The sequence below is a fragment of the Parasteatoda tepidariorum genome, chromosome 3 (genome assembly GCF_982258835.1).
Source record: "Parasteatoda tepidariorum strain Cologne lab strain chromosome 3, Ptep-v5.0, whole genome shotgun sequence".
NCBI lineage: Eukaryota > Metazoa > Arthropoda > Arachnida > Araneae > Theridiidae > Parasteatoda > Parasteatoda tepidariorum.
In genome coordinates this window covers 95096425-95113844 of record NC_141757.1, presented here as the reverse complement: position 1 = coordinate 95113844, position 17420 = coordinate 95096425, and the positions used below count along the sequence as shown (strand labels likewise).

Below are 17420 nucleotides of genomic sequence, written 5' to 3'. Positions count from 1 at the left end.
ACTTGAACGATCAACCCTACGTTCCTAATGCTCAGTTATGACCGCTCTTAATGCATGTGTATTCTTAGAATCCTCACCAAATATAAGAATTAAGTAATGGAAATATCGAAACATGTTTTATTTCCAGATAAAACTAAACATCTCCAAGTTTCATCAGGCAATATCTTAATCGTTTTGATGTTTTTAATCCGTTCTTTCTCACCTTTGATTCTACAGATTTCGATTAAGTTTTAATTTTTTGAGCATTTGATTCTTTTTTTAAAATTTACGAGTGTGCATATTTTTCTGCTTTGTTTTTTTCACGTGTTCTTAAAATATATATTAGGGGCAATGACCACGAAACACCCTGTATATTTAATGTGTGACTGATTTTAAGATTTATTATTATTCAAGAATATATAATCTAGAACTTGTAAAAAATATGAATTTCTCTATACCATGCAATATGAATATCATTATTGCTTAGATTCCATCAATATGATGCATCATTGCATCATATTGCATGAATTTCATACATTCCATCACAAAAGGAACAAATCATTTTCATTACACACCTTAACTATATTCACCATTTTTTTTCTAGAACAAATGGTAAGTTTCAAAGCATTGTTGGCTCTCACCATGCTAAAGATAAAAATGCTACCGCAGCTCAAAAATCCAAAGGACGAATAGAGGCCTCAATTGTACCTATCATAAATACGAATTCTACCAGTCATAAAAACGGCCACGCATCATCTGGACAAGTAAAAGCGGAAGTAAGAATATTAATGCCAGAGCTGACAAAATCCCGAGATCCACATGCAGATGGTTTAATCCGGGCCTCCTCTATCGTAATGGATTATGATGAAGATACGAGAAAATATCTCACGTCTAGAGGTCAGTATCTTCTTGAACTTATAAGGAAACAAAAAAGAATAAGAGAATTCATATTTTCTAAGCAAACAACCATTTATCAACAGGGAGGTATATGATTATTGATCATACTGAATTATAAATATAGGGCGAGAATTACCTTTTTCTTTAGTAGTTCCCCAATTAAATACGGTAACCAAAAAAATCATTAAATTTTAAAACCAGAAGTAAAGAACAACATAAATAAAGTACAGAAATGGACAAGTTAAACAAAAGATCTGGTTGATCCATTTTGTCTACTTCTTTACTTAATTTGTGTTTTATTTACGTTGTTTATTGCTTTAAACAAGAATTTATTTAAACTTTTCGGAATGGGGTCCCATAATAATGCGAAAATTTTTGGGAATCCCATAAGCATTGCTCAAATCTGACAAACGAGAGAAACTGCCAGTTTCTTTACTTTTACTGTAATATACTATTGCAGTTTTACGGCTTTAATTTTTAATTTTAAAACATGTAATTATATATTAACATATTTTTTTAAATTTAAAACATCAAACATATAGAATTATTCGAAAATTTTAATTTGAATAGCAAACTTAAAAATATAATACAATAAAAAAAATGCATAGTATCATTTCGTTTTTTCTCTGTCTGTATATCCTTATCTTTATCTATTTTCAGACACATTCTATAAAAATATTTGGTAATTTTAAAATTAATTTTATACATTAAAGAAATATCAAAAATATTAAAATTTTGTGATGCCTGTTGCAGCTCAATCGCTATCGGGAGCCATGGCTTAAGAAACTTTGCTTTAAATTACGTAGCACACGTATGTTCAATTTACTTTTGGGTATTAAAATAGCAACTCCTTGTGAATGATTTCTCTGGGTGATGACACACGTAAGCATTGGTCGAAACTCATTTTATATCTATCTATCTATCTATCTATCTATCTATCTATCTATCTATCTATATATATATATATATATATATATATATATATATATATATATATATATATATATATATATATATATATATATATATATATATATATATATATATATATATATATATATATATATATATATATATACTAGGAGGCTTCGCCCTCTGCTCGCTTACGCTCTCTAACCCCCGAGAATCGCTACGCAATCCTATTTGGTTCACGACGTGAACCATGGCTCGCTGCGCTCGCTCGCCAATGAACACAATGTTCTAGCACAAAGACATAGTATTTTATCATCAAAGACATAGTATTGTACTTATGTAGAAGAATTCTATCAATGTTCTTATTGGCTTTTAAAAAAGTATATTAGCTATTTAGATTGTACATGGTGAAAAAATCAAAACATTAGCTAAATGAGAAACATATTAGCAAAATAAATTATCAAATATTGCAGTTACTCACCTAAATTCAACTAAATGTGTATAATAAATTAGTTAATGCTAGAAATTCTGAAAGTTTTAGAAAAAAAATTTTTTGTTTAAAAATATAAACTTTAAACCTTAACTTTTCCTTGTGAGACAATAACCCTCAAAAACTCTTTCATTTTCAAGAACACAAAAATTTGTTTTATCGCCAAATGAAATATTTTTTGGTGATCAGCATTACTGAAATCAATTTCTATATTAATTAACATTTGTGATAAAGTACATAACATTTTAGAACAAAATAAGGATGTTTTACGTACAATAAATTAAAATGCATGGCTGTTAGCATTACCCGAAAAATACCACGTGGAGGTCGCCATGCTGCATTTCTAATCGGGGAGTTTTGATTTTGGCAGTTCCCCTTGCCTACTGCCAATAGAAGTTTCAATTTAATTTTTTCCAAAAAACATTTTTTTCTGCAAAGCTCTAAGAAATTAACACTAAGCATTTAGAATTTCTTTGAAAACACAATTATAGATTTGGCATCTTGGAGCAATTACTGAAAGACTTAACTCTTGACAGGCCAACATAAAGTTGTCCGTGACTAAAAACTTGTTTCGTATATTTGCCAGAAGAATTTCTTTCTTTGGCCCAGAAGTAAGCATTACAATAACTACATTGTTCCGTCATTGAGCCAATATTATACTCTTCGACATCTACTGTTACATCTTGAACAGTTGCACCTGATCTCTGCAATCTACGTCTTCCATAACATTCCTCAACACTTTCTTAGGCTCTTCGAACACGTTTTCTTTCATTACGTTTAAAAGCCCTAGCAGCTCCACTAATATTCTGCATTTTATAGCGTGAAAATTCAATGCATAAATAAACGCGAAATATAAAAAAATTCAATGAGTTCAATACAAACACTTAGACGTTTAGGTAGCTCCCAGTAGAAAAATATCAATTCAACAGCGGCCTTTTAAAGCATTCTCACTTCAATTAATTAATTAATTCCTAATTGAGTTTAAATTAAATATTATCATGTTTTTAGGGCATGAATCTGAATTGAACAACCTGATAATGCTCACTCTGGTTATTGTTTCCGTTTTTAAAAGCGCTATGTGTTGAGCCACCTCATTTAGATTTGCCATGTGACATTTTTACCAGCAATCATTGGTCGATTTTCTGACGTTGCCATTCGAGGAGTTGTAATGAGGCTTTTTTTTGGTGCCGTGTAAGAGAAATATATATATATATATATATGTGTGTGTGTGTGGGAGTTAGTGCAGCATAGGAGTAAATAACGACGATAATTTAACAACATAACAATTTAATAGAAATAAAAAGGATAGAAGGATATCCCTAGAGAGATTTGTCTTTATTAAAACATAAATGCGTGTTATAACTAATTCGTTTATCTCCGATTCACTTCTTTCCATTATGTTTGTTTCCCTGTTTCCTTCGTTTTGTTTTTCTATCAAACATAGTTTTTAGCCCAGCTATACAAATTTTAACTATTATGCACTTCAGAGAGTTTATCTTTTTCGGCTAAATACGAGTCTGCTCTTGAGTACTCCTCTCTCGGGTAAAGACCTTTTTTTTTGCTGCAGATTTTGTAAAATATACCGTTTGATTTTGATAACATAGTGAGAACATAATACATTTTGTGTTGGGCGCAGTATCGTGCTATGAAATTTTAAACCCAAAGCAATTGTAGAAAACTTATGAATTAAGGGTATACATACATTTATAAAAGTTTGGATTTGATTACAATACGATTTTTTTTCGATTTTTGTAAAAAGCTTGTTCACGTTTGGATTATTTCAACAGCATAACTCAAATGTTTTTTTTTCTTCTTCTTGAAACTTATTTTAGCAATCATCTTAGTTTTTTTAATTTTACAAACAAGTTTATTTTAATAAACAATACGTTATTGACGTGAGAAAATATATTTTCTGCAAAATAGTTGTATGATAATATGCATCGTTCTACCACTTGATCGATTTGATTACACCAACTAAAGGAAAGTTTTTTTTTTCTCTATTGTTAAATTTTTTATTTTATTTTATTTATTTAATAAATGAATTTATTTATTAACTTATTTATTCATTAAACAAATGAATTTATTTATTAACTTATTTATTCATTAAACAAATGAATTCAACTTATTTAACAGCATGCCCGTGGGCAAACAGGAAATGTTCCCACCAGATATTACAGATCTGTTTTATATGCAAACAAAAACGCACATAATATTAATAAGCTATTTAAATACGAAAAAAATAGTACTTACACTTGTCCATTCGCATAGATAGCAGTAGTGTAATGAAGTTATATTTAAAATGCCCTTTCAATGTGACATTTAAAGGATTCTTTATAATCTAATTATTGTTGAAACAGAAGTAAAAATTCACGAAGTTTTACTCGTGAGAATAAAGAACTATTTTCGTGCCTATGTCAATACAAAGAAAAAAAAAAGAGATAAAGAGATAGAAAGCTTTAAATTCTAAAATTTGCATACATTCTACGTCTGCAAACAATGACTATTTACACGAGTGCGAGAACATCTTTTTCGCATGGTAAGATCTAAAAAATCATTTGGTTTAATTACTTTATTTGATTCAGCCAGATGCATTATTCTAATTGTTGCCTTGTTAAGGCAGGCGACTTTTCCACACCTAGAGTTCGTTGAGTCGATCAGAATGGAACTTTTTAAGCTGTTTAGTTAAATAGGATATATTTTATTTATTAAAACTCAGCTATTTTTAAAAAAAAATGTTTGTCACTGTCAACTTTTATGCGTAATTTGCTTTGACACGACAAAAACTACTGAAATTTGAATTTGGTGCATATAATCATGCTTAAATTTTTCTTCTTTGTGTATAATATATTTTTATGGTGAAATAATTATTCGTCAAATACTATATTACGATCTATCGAATACAAAATATTAAATTACTTAAAGTGGCTCGCTTCAACAATTCGCTGTTTGCTTATGTTAGTATGAGTTAGCTAACATAAACGTAAATTCACGGTCGCTATTTTTTTGTTTATTTATTTGAGTTTCTCTAAACTTTTTTAAGAAATATTGCTAAGTTGCGTTTAAGCCATTAAATGCAGCATTGAGCATAACAAATGCAACCTAATTCATTCAACTAAATAAAACATGAAATACTTGTAAAAATAAAATTCGTGCAAATAGTTCATAAATATCTCAATGTTATGAGTTTTAAGACTGAGAATTTGTATGCTTTGTTTGCGACTTTACTAAAGCCTTATTACAAAAGCTTTAATGATAGACGAATTTAACTAATTTGAAAACTGTCTCCGTACACAGTGAAAAGTAAACGTCTGAATGGCTGGAATGAATTTTGAATGATATAGTCACAATTGTATATTATAGTAAAATCACAATGATTTACATGGCAGACTGCTGATAAAAAGCTTTCGTGATTGAGGGTCATTTTATCTAAAATTTATATTTCAGGAGTATTAAAAAACATATATGTGAAATCTTCCGTGATACATCAAGATTTACAAATTTGTTCCAGTTTAACACTGACTTAAGAGTTAAAAGCAAAAGACACAGGACATTCGGTTTTGTTTAAAATTTTAAAAAAGCGTTGAAAAAGTATACCTTTTTCAATGCAGCTTTTATCTCCGGCTTACAACATTTGTACATAACATTCAATAAGAAATTCAATGAATATCCATTTCGTATCCATTGATCGCTATACATCAAGTGAACGTCTAGTGCACATCTATTGCACATTTTTAAGCTAAATTATTCGATGCAATACTTTTAATCCAATTGTTGATACGTAATTTCTCTTTATTTCAGGTAGCTCACCGAAAAAAGAATTATTCCATCATCTGCGCCATGGTTCTCATAAGCATAACTTAGATCAGAATCACACTGCTTCTCGTGATTTTGGCGCCGCAAGTGATGCTCCATTGAAAGAAAACAATTCGCGTTCTGCCATCCAGGGTATTTCTGAAATGCCGAACCAGAAAATGAAGGGAAGGATTCGTGTACCAATGAGGGCTTTAGTATTTGGGCGAGACGCACTAAGTTTTGCACCTCAAAGAGTTCGTGGACCCAGTACGTTAAGACTTGGTGAAAATGACTCATGGGTTACTTTTCATTCACCTGAAAAAATATTTATACCTGTGAGAACAAATAATGGTAAGAATTAAACTGTTATAAACATAAATTTTTTAACTAAGAAATTTCAAAACAGTGGAGAAAATAAATGATGAATTTTTTTTTATCAAGATTAGAATCGGAATCAAAATTAAAGCACCTAAAACACGGAATTTTAAAGCTTGCTATAACATATACATCTATTTTTACATTAAAAATAAGCAACATCATTATATGAGTGCCAAGACATCGTTTTGGCACTGAGAAGACGACGCTTATTATACAGCTAATATGCTTTAAATAAGGCTTTAATTCGTATTTTTTTAAAATTTATTTTAAAATATTTCTCGATAAAACCTGTAAATATTGACTTGCAAACATATGCTTTGTAGATGCTATGGCATGAAGTAACCGTTAAAAGTCAAATTAGTTTACGATTGTTTGCGATTGTTTGATTTCAAATAAAAGTTAAGTTTATAAATAATTTCAATTTTTTGACATGTATTAATGGAGCCATCATTATTTTGTATGAAGTTCAAAAACACCTTTATTTGAAAAATACTACTTTGTTTTACTTTTTAGTATTTCAAAGAAATATTATAAAAACTCTTGGGTTCTAATCATAGATGTATGTGATCGACCCAAAGAGAAAATTCTTTATAGAAAATAATAATTCGTTATCGAGTCCATGTTGAAATGTTTAACTTTAAAGTGTTAAATTGTTTACGAACAAGATAAAGATAGATCGATGTAGAAGATGCTGAAAAAAATAAAATTTTTTGGAGACAATTATTCTTAAAATGAAATCAAAAGTGCATGTGATCGATGAGTGAAAATTATTTTACTAACCAAACTATTACTTGAGATCCGGTGATTTAAAAATTTTCAAATTTATTAGTTATGTTTAAGGTTTTACCTAAATTGTAGTTGTGCTACTTTTTTAACATTACTTCTAGTTTTAATTTTCATATATTTCATATCGTATATTTGTAATTATGAAAAATACAAGTTTCTTTTACATCTATTCTGACGAAATTTTCAGCACTTGATTGCATTCAGTGTCCAACGAACATTTCTGTTCAAGTACCTCCAAGGCAGACAATGGCAAAAATTCCTGTTCCGCCAGTTTCTATTTGCTCCGAGTAAGTGGTATCTTTTTTACTCCTTATTAACTGTGTTACAATTTTTGATTTGATATATTCAATACTTTTAATTTGTAAGAATCGTCCTCCCCCTTTTTTCGCTTCAGAGTTAGTTTATAACAACGTTTGATCACTTTACCTGACGTATTGTCGTTCATTTTTAATGTTTGGGACAATATAACTGATGTAGGCTCTTATTCATTCGACGACTCAACTATAAAACATGTTTTCATAGTCTCGTATGCATATACATGTATTTTGTATAGATTGAGAAACATCTGATCTTATATAAAATCAATTTTCTTCGAAAATATTTAAAAACATTTCGTATAAAAATACACTTACGAAAAATAAAGGTATTGAATGAGAAATGCACTTTATAATAGTTGATTAAATAAAGTATTTTAAACCGCATCTATGAGCACACTGGCATGAGATTTTTTGAATTTTTTTTCTATAATATTTCTACTTATTTTAAAAAGTCGTGTTTCTTTTTATTAAAAAAAATAAAATAAAAAATACAAACCTTACAGTTTGTTTATTTTCCCTTCAGGTTGCTTTTTTTAAAAATTTTTTTTGGCAATTTAGGATGCAAAGATATTAATTCTTCTCAAGACACTGAGCATTATTAATTAATCTTTTTATGATGGCTTTTTTTAAAAATTGAGATACCGCAAATTTTTAGATACCGCAGTGAAGAAACTGATAAATAGTTTATTGTTGTCATCCATATTTCCCTAACTAGTGCTATACAGTGATCGATATGGCTGTAGAATAAGCTTTAAGATTCTATGAAATTGTAAACGCTATAAAATCTTATTTCTCAAAAAGCCGTTAAAGTGTGCAGTCGTCAGTATTATCTTCATTTCATCACCAACCGTTACGAATAAACTTGCTCCGATCACATAATTTAATGCATAAGTGCCACGACAGGCAGATCGAAAGGATTATGAATGGGTAGAATAATAATAGACCGAAAAGTTTATGAATGGACCTGATCAAGCCGTATTCTTAACGGAAGAATCGAAGCAGATCAAAAACTTTTAAACTAGCAGTTAGTACTTCATTTGCATTAAACTCAAAGTGCTGTTGGTGACGGTTTGAGAAACATCCTTGAGGATGATCCGAAGATATGTCATAATAATTCTGATCCTCTGAAGAAAGTATGGCTTCCTCCTTAAAAGTACAAGCACTTTACAGTTAAACGAGAACCAATATGGCGCATTCCTGGTTCCTTCAGAAGCTGATCAAAGTGATCACCCACCCACTCACAGAACACTGCCAGCGATGTTTGACTTCAGTATCCACTAGGAACTGTCTCCTTAGGATCAGATCATTTTGGAACTCTTTGGAAAAAAGAATAACTTTATTTCATTTTAGAAAGTGGCGCAACGTAGAATTGGTTATATTAAGAATGAATACCCGACTGTCGCTAATATCCCATCATTGTCCATTCTCACTGAATGTGAATCAGAACCTGATTTTTGAAATATATTCATTTGTGAAAAACGTGCGTGTGATTTGTGTTAACTCTAATTCGATTTTAACAACCGAATCAAACAATGTTGTTGTTAATTTACGTCGCACTAGAGCTGCGCAATGGGCTATTGGCGACGGTCTGGGAGACATCCCTGAGGACGATCCGGAGACATGCCATCACAATTTTGACCCCGTCGCCAATAGCCCATGGTGCAGTTCTAGTGCGACGTAAATTTACAACACTAACAATAACACAATTTTGATCCTCTAGAGAGGGGATGGAACCCCCGCTTCGGTAGCCCGACGACCTGTACGCGAAGTCGAGCACTTTACGGTAGAACAGTTTAACGAGGACCAATACCGCAGAACCTCGGTCCCTACTCAGACTGATCCAAGGGGTCACCCACCCGCGCACTGACCGCAGCTAGTGATGCTTGACTTCGGTGATCTGCTGGAAACCGTGCCTGCGAATAAGAATTAAATTGGCCAAAAAGAAATATACTCTCAAGAATATAACCAATCAGGTTCTCTTTTGCATTCGGAAAAATCACATCAAGTGAGAATGGCCTTTTAAAATTAGCCAATCAGATTCCTTTCTGAATACAACTGTTTTAAATGCAACAAAAACGGTTTCTAAGTTTATTAATGAATTTCATTTTGTGAATGCTTCATACAAAACTCTTTTCTACACTGTAACCACGCTGAAACATCCATTTTTTTACGCTGTAACCATGGTAACCCTGCTTTGTTATAGTCGCTCTTGTTTACAACTCTATTTTCTATTCTTGCTATTCTGCTATGTTTTCTGTTATATCGATGTTTGAACTGTCGTTAAAACAACGTTGATATATTTTTGTGACAGTTTAGCACGCAGTAAAGGCAGATTGAATATTGCTGTTGTTTCTGGGCCTCGTCCTGGAAGTGAACTAAATGAAGGTACTTATCCTGTGCATCTCATTGTTTGGAAAAAGGAGGGACAAATTTATTCTTGCCATTATTCAATAGCTGTTGTTGGTAAGCATATTTTAAAGAAAAATTGCATATATTTACTATGCTCTGTGGTAATTGCATGGAGCAGTTTAGATATGCTAGTACTTTCTTGTATTCTTTCAATGTTGCGTCGTTTGAAGATTACTATGAGACTCTTTAGTTCTCTAATTTGTTAAATATATGCTGTACCTTAATTGACTTGTAAGCATGCTTTTTTTATAAAAAGAAATGACCTAGTTTTTCATGGATGATTGGTAGGTTTTCTTATTTTTAATTTTTTTTTCATTTATATATATATATATATATATATATATATATATATATATATATATATATATATATATATATATATATATATATATATATATATATATATATATATAATATTTAAAAAAAAAAACAGTATATGTAATGCTCAAATTAATTGGAAACATTGACTTGAAAGTTGACTGGAAATGGGCTGACTTATGTTACAGATGCAAACTATATTGAAATGTTAAGGATTATTTTTTATTTATTATTATTTCAAAATACTAAAAGCTTAAATTTTTGATTTTGAGTCTATAATAGGTAATAAAACTAAAAAAAAAATTTATTTGAGGCCTGCTATTAAATATATATATATATATATATATATATATATATATATATATATATATATATATATATATATATATATATATATATATATATATATATATATATATATATATATATACACAGTAGAACTTCAATTATCTGAACTCCAACTATCCGAATCGCTTTCAGAATTCTTATAGAAATATAGTAAAAAGATAAGTTTCTCTTTTTTTCTTTCTTTTTTTATTTGAATAAAATAAAATGTTTGTAAAGCCAAGTAAAGATTTATGCAGAGAAAGTTTACAGGATAGGACAAAGATACATAAAAGGAGTAACAAAGGAGGGGGAATCCACTGACAAAAGAGCACATGGGAGACCGTATGAATAAGGATGTTAGTTGAGAAATGTTATCTTAGGAATGTTGTTTGTTGACAAAGAAATGTGAGCGCTAGACCTCCTGGTCAGCTTGCTTGTGCCAATTGACGCTTGTCAGGCGCTTTACCGAAGACAACTTTTAAGGAAGCTTTTAGTAGAGGGATAGGATGAAGAAGGTGTGTTGGATAACCACAAAAAGATAAATTTGAATGATTGCGTGTACATGGTTGCGGAAGCTTGGAATTTGGTTAAAGACGTCTCATTAAGACGTGCATGGAACAAGTTAAAAGGCAGATCAACTAAGGAAGAAAAGGAAAAAGAGAAAAGGGAAAAAGAAGTTAAGGAAAAAAAAATGAAGACACAGAAGATGAGGATGCCGTATCTCTTGAGGAATTCAGAAACATATTTTTGAAAATTCCTGGATGTTCAGATGTCAGTGCTGAAGATATAGGATAGTGGATGACATGTGATTCATCAGACTGTGGATTTCAAATTTTAAATGATGATGAACTTATTGAAAGTGTGATGGAGGAAAGTGTCGATGAAGAAGATGACCCTAATGCTGAAATTGAGGAAGAGACAGGGCCGTCAGCTAATGAAGCATTTGCTGGCCTTGAAACTGCATTGAAGTGGATGGAGCACCAACCTGAGTGTGACCATATGCAACTTTTCACTGTCAAACGGATGCGCGACTTAGCTGCCCGAAAACGGATAATGACAGTTAAACAGCTTACTTTAACTGAGATGCTTAGCATGTAATAACTTTCATTTACTGCAAGGTATGTACACATTATTCATAAAAAGATCTCTTTCCTTAAAAACAGGTCTTTTACCCTCAATTCCACTATACATACAGTAATTATTTAAAATAAGCATTTTTTAAAAAAAAAAATCCAATTATCCGAATGGGGTCCGGTCCCAATTGATTCGGATAATTGGAGTTCTACTGTATATATATTAATTGTTATGTTGTTGTTTTGTTATCATGGAATTGCCCATCATAGAAAATATAGAAATCTCAGGGATTTAAAAGTGACTTGAAATACCCTGGGAGTTCTCAAAAAGAAAATTTTTGATGAAAATCTAATTAAAAAATTTATTAATTTTTCTTATTAATTTAAATGTTTAATTGCTTTATTCACTTGTTTCAATAAACTTTGAAGAGAATAGTAGTTTAGGCTTCGTTCTCATGGTGCATATGGTTTAAGAGACATTAATTACAGAACTTTAATTTATTTTTTATATCTTGATTTTATTTACGTAAAGAAAATAAAGTCTTTCTGGAAAGTTATTGTTTTTGTTTCAAAACTTGCTTTTTTATTAGCTGAATTATAATCAATTTCAGTCTTTCAATCGTAAATTAAAATTAAAGAAAAAGATTCATGAATAATAAAATTAACTGTTATATCACATTATAGATTATTTTAAGATAAAGACAAGATATTTACAGTAAAAAAATACACAAAAAAAGCTTTATCCTGTTTTTTTTTCTTGTGCCTGAAATATTATGAGGTAGACTCTTAGAGATTTCTAATTGTTAAGGAGCTCATTTATAACTTTTCTGCCAATGAAACCCAAATTTTATTATGAAATTTGTTCTTTCTTAGAACTCTCTTGAAAATAGCTATTCTTTATTTTATTTTGAAATAAGCAGCAGTAACTCAAAAAATGTTTTTCTGTGTCTTGTTTCTTTTTTGAATCTTTCAGCTAAACTTATATCTACATTCAAAATTGTCTCAAATTTACTATTTTATTTACTTATTTAGTTTATTTTTGTATATTTTTTTAAGCTCATTTTCTATTGGCCATCTTGAAAATAAATATATATATCTTTACTATATTTTTTATTCTAGTTGGAAGGTGTAAAGAGGTTCCTGCTCAAAATGGCATCGCTGTTAGTTGTTCCCATGGCAATATTTTGGGCAGTGTATGTTCATTCTCATGCTCTCCGAATAACATTCTGGAAGGCTCCAGTTCAATTACTTGTGAAGAAATATCTGGAAAAGTTTCATGGTCTTCTCATTTTCCAACCTGCAAAGGTAGGAAAAGATAAAGTCTAAAGTTAGGAAATTTTAGAGTGTTGAGTTATATAGGATGCTTTGAAACTTTTGCTAAAATTTGATTACTTTATAGTTTTTGATTGAAAAATTTAAAAAATATTATTACACATTCATAAAATGTACCACAAGAATTTTTTTAAAAATGATATGTAGTTATTGCATAATATTTCAGATGTGATTCAAAGTGTTTTTCTCAAAAGGTTAGGCATAAGTTTAGGTTGCTTGTCTCAAATCCAGAATACTTTTAACTATTGTTAGATAAATACAAGTATACTAGAATTATTTTAAATTTCTGGAATATTTAAAATTTCTTATTTTTTTTTTTGTAATTTAATATTAATATATATTTTACAGCTTTTGCTAAGTTAATTTCCCTTTGTAGCTGTGGTCAGTCGCTGAGCAATACCACCAGGGATTTGGAGAAAATTTCCTTCCCCTTTAAATTTATGTCTAAATTAGGAAGTGGTCATCACAAATTGTGATTGATCATCCTCAGAGATGTTTCTCAGACTAACATGAGTATTCCATTGTGCAGTTCAAGTGCAGCATAAGTACCTATCTACCTTTGTGCAGAAGTATTTATATTAGCCATATTTTTTAAATGTGATGAATTCATTGCAACAGTTATGAAAGATTGGAAATTTGTAATGCAAATAAAAAATAATTTGATATTAATTAAATAATTAATGTAGCTTTTTTTTCAATTACTAGCTTGATAATTATTTTTATAAGAACATTGCACTAGGTGTTATCAACATGTTTTTAAGTATATGATTCTGATTTTTCCAATTTTTGATGGATATAAATTTATCTGTCTAAAATTTGTTTTACATTTTTTAAGAGGGTGCATTGATTATAAGTCTAATTTATTTATTTATTTTACTATGAATGAAATATTAACTTTTGAAAAAAAAGTTTTTTGATAAATCACTATAGGCTTGCTTAAAGATATTTATAGATATTCATTTCATCATTCTGAAATTTCATGTTTTTTGTAAGTTTTGGTTGAAAATTATTTTATATTTTTAGCGGCTCATCAAAAGCTTACTTCTAAGACTCAACTGCCTTGTACAAAGCTTAAAAACCCATTTAAAGGAACAGTTGTTTGCAGTGCTAATAATGAAGCTGTCTACCCAGATGGAAGTGTGTGTCAATATTTTTGCTATCCAGGATATAAAATTGATAAGCTCTCTTCTAGTAGCATTTTAGTTGTTTGCAAAAATGGTCAGTGGACACCCAATAGAAACATTACATGCATAGGTAATCCATTATTTTTATTATAGCACTTTATATTTTTATTTGTATTTTTGATATATCAATATCATAAAAATAGTCAATGAGTAAACAATGAAAACATTATATGCCCTGGTAATCTACTATTTTGAACCTATAGTATTTTATACTCTGTTATATTTCAGATTTCATATTTCTTAAAAGTTGTTTATATTTTTAAAATGCATTTTCAATTAATCAATGAGAATCAGTTGCCAACTAACATAAACATTACCTTCATTATTAGTAATTTACTATTTTTATTATTGTACTTTAAGTTTTGTTATGTTCTTGGTTTCCTATTTCCATAAATGTTTATATTTTTGACAAATATTTACCCTTTTTCATATGATGCTTATCATGGCTAAGCCTGTTATTCTGATCCACTGTTGTACTAGCTGTAAGCAAATGGTTAATGCTTCAAAAATAGTCTGTATACACCCATTAGAAGCATTACATATATTTGTAATATATTTTATTACACTTAATGGTATGTTCTATTGAGGATTTTTATCCTTAAATGTTGTTTATGTTTTTAACAAACATTAATATTGCAAAAATAGTCAGTGGAATTATAGCATTATATGCATTGGTAATCTTTTACTATATTTTATGCTTTGTTAGATTGTGAATTTTATTTCTTTTAATACTATTTAATTATTGCTTTAATATTAATTTAATTATATTGCTTTAATATTAATAAAAATATAACGATGCCATTGCTTTTTGGTTGCAGCTACCTTTTGTTCTCCTCCTAAATTGCCAGAACATGGATCAGTTAACTGTGATAAAAGCAAAGAAATTGCTTTAAAATCTTATAATGATGGAACAAAGTGTACATTTCATTGTGATGAAGGTTATACCATTCCTATGTCTCAGCGAAATCTGCAAGACATTGTTTGCCAGGCTCCATATTGGAAAGGCTTGTCCATCCCGGACTGTAAGCGTAGGTTTAGGGTGAAGTATTTTAACTATAGATGTGTTTTAGAATTTTCCTTATTTGTAATTATTTTTGTTCACACAGAAAATACAGTATTAAGAAGTTTTACTGAAAATAATTATATTCAAACTATTTTTCTATGTAACTTTTGAACTTTGTCTTTCAAAGTATTAAACTAAAGCTTATGAATTAATATTTTCTAAAAAACTATTTTTCCTCTCTATGGATGTAAAAAAGTAGTATCGGGAATAAAATATTATTTTATGTAATATAGTTAAGTATTTTATCATATAGAATAATTTTGATATAAATATGTATTTACTTCTAAGCAGGGTTAGCATTATTTAAATCACTTGATTTCTCAAATAGAAAAAAAAATCATTAATTGAGAGTGAAAATATTTTTGACTATGATTTGTTATGCTTCTGCACACGTTTTTCAAGAATTTTTATCTTACCAACATCAGAGATAATAACTGAAAATGTGGTATTTTAATTATACTTCTGTGTGTGATTTAATGATTGGTTTAGTGGAAAGGGAAAAGTTTTCAACTTAATACTTTCAATGTTTTTTTTTAAACGTTAAGTGTGATTGCTCAGTATAAATTTGCCCAAAATGAATTAGATTGATAAATTTTGAGGTTAAATAATTGCCTGGTTGTTTTGATTTATAGTGCATTTTCATATGACTTTAAAAGCAATATGCATGTGGTAATTACTTTATGTTGCATTTAAAAATATATATAAAATTTTTTTCATAATATAAAATTATTTTATTTTATTTTATAACTGTCGTTGAACAGCCGACCCAATTTTATGGGTTTTTGACTACTAATGTTCAACTCCATAGCCTTGTAAGTTTGAACCCAATCCGAAAGACAAGGGAACTCCTGAATCGAGTATTGGGAGAAATTTGCCTTTGTGGAGGACTTTTTGATGGAGCTAACCCGCATTTGCCTTAGATGGAGAGGAAGACCGCAAGAACCTCCCACGGTTATCTTGGCAGCAAGGGGACTCTAACTTGTGATCCATCTACCACTAAGAATATTTCCTCTCAGCACTGTGGTCGGTGCAAGCCAGATGCGAAATTCGTATCGACTGGGATTTGAACTCCATTCGCCTCATTCGAAGGCGAACGCTCTATCCCCTGAGCCATCGCGGCTCAATAAGATTTCTTCAAGCTGCTTAGAAAATCTGTAAATTGCTGCTTCCAATTGCTCCTGAGCCAATGAAAATTATTACGAATCTTTCAAAAACTCCTAAGTACCCTATAAATATTTTGCATTGCTAAGTATTTATATGCCTTTTCTGGCCATTATTAAAATGTTTCTCTACAGATCTATCAAAATAATATATATATTTTAATGTTAAGCACTTAAAATATCACTGTAGGGCAATAATAAAAGCTATTTATTTAGTTAAACAAATCATAAGTTGTATTATTTTCTTATGAATCAACTTATGGATAATAATAAATGTCATTTGTTAATATTTCCTTTCAATTTGATATTCTTATTACTTTAGGAATTGATCCTCCTTACCCATATCAAAACACTTGCAAGGACCAGATTTTGATTGCTAACAGAAAAGGCATTATCAAGCTGAAGGTTCCCAATTTTATTCCTTCCGATGATTCTACTATTAGGCATAAAATACCGGCCAATTGCACATACCAAGGAAAAGTGGGAGTAGGTACTTACATTAACCATTGTACTGCACATGACAAAGAGCTTAATTCTACTGGCCATTGTACTTATTCCATCACTGTAAAAGGTAAACTTTTCTTATGCTCCAATTTATTTACTAATTAATTATAATTACTGATATCTTTCTTAATGATTTAGATTTTTCACATAATTTATGAACAATCTAAATTATGAGCTATTAATATACTAGTATGTGAAAAAATATATATCATTAAAACATATATGAACCTTTTTAGTAATTTTTTCCTTGTAATTTTTGCATCACTTAAATCTGATCAGCAACCAAAATAGAAGGATAGTATGTTGTTTTGTTTTGTATATTTATCTGAAATATCATATTTTATTGTAATTGAACATTAAAAATTCTTTATGTTGTAATTTTTTAAAAAATTTTATCAAAAAAATTATGCATAATAGACATGTAAACGAACCAATGAAAATAGTAAAGAACTTGTAATACCTTTTAGTTGCTGGTCCTCTGGACCAGTGACAAAACTTT

General features: G+C 29.7%; 1 protein-coding gene across 1 annotated transcript in view; it reads left to right on the top strand.

Moving 5' to 3' along the window:
* The window catches only part of LOC107451400 (uncharacterized), an 84388-nt gene that overhangs the window by 49190 nt on the left and 17778 nt on the right, over window positions 1-17420 (top strand). The window contains exons 3-10 of the mRNA XM_016067475.4: window positions 584-876; window positions 6077-6421; window positions 7422-7521; window positions 9863-10014; window positions 12798-12983; window positions 14034-14264; window positions 15013-15222; window positions 16740-16988. Coding sequence (XP_015922961.1) covers window positions 584-876; window positions 6077-6421; window positions 7422-7521; window positions 9863-10014; window positions 12798-12983; window positions 14034-14264; window positions 15013-15222; window positions 16740-16988 — 1766 coding nt within the window. The remainder of the gene's footprint in view (window positions 1-583; window positions 877-6076; window positions 6422-7421; window positions 7522-9862; window positions 10015-12797; window positions 12984-14033; window positions 14265-15012; window positions 15223-16739; window positions 16989-17420) is intronic.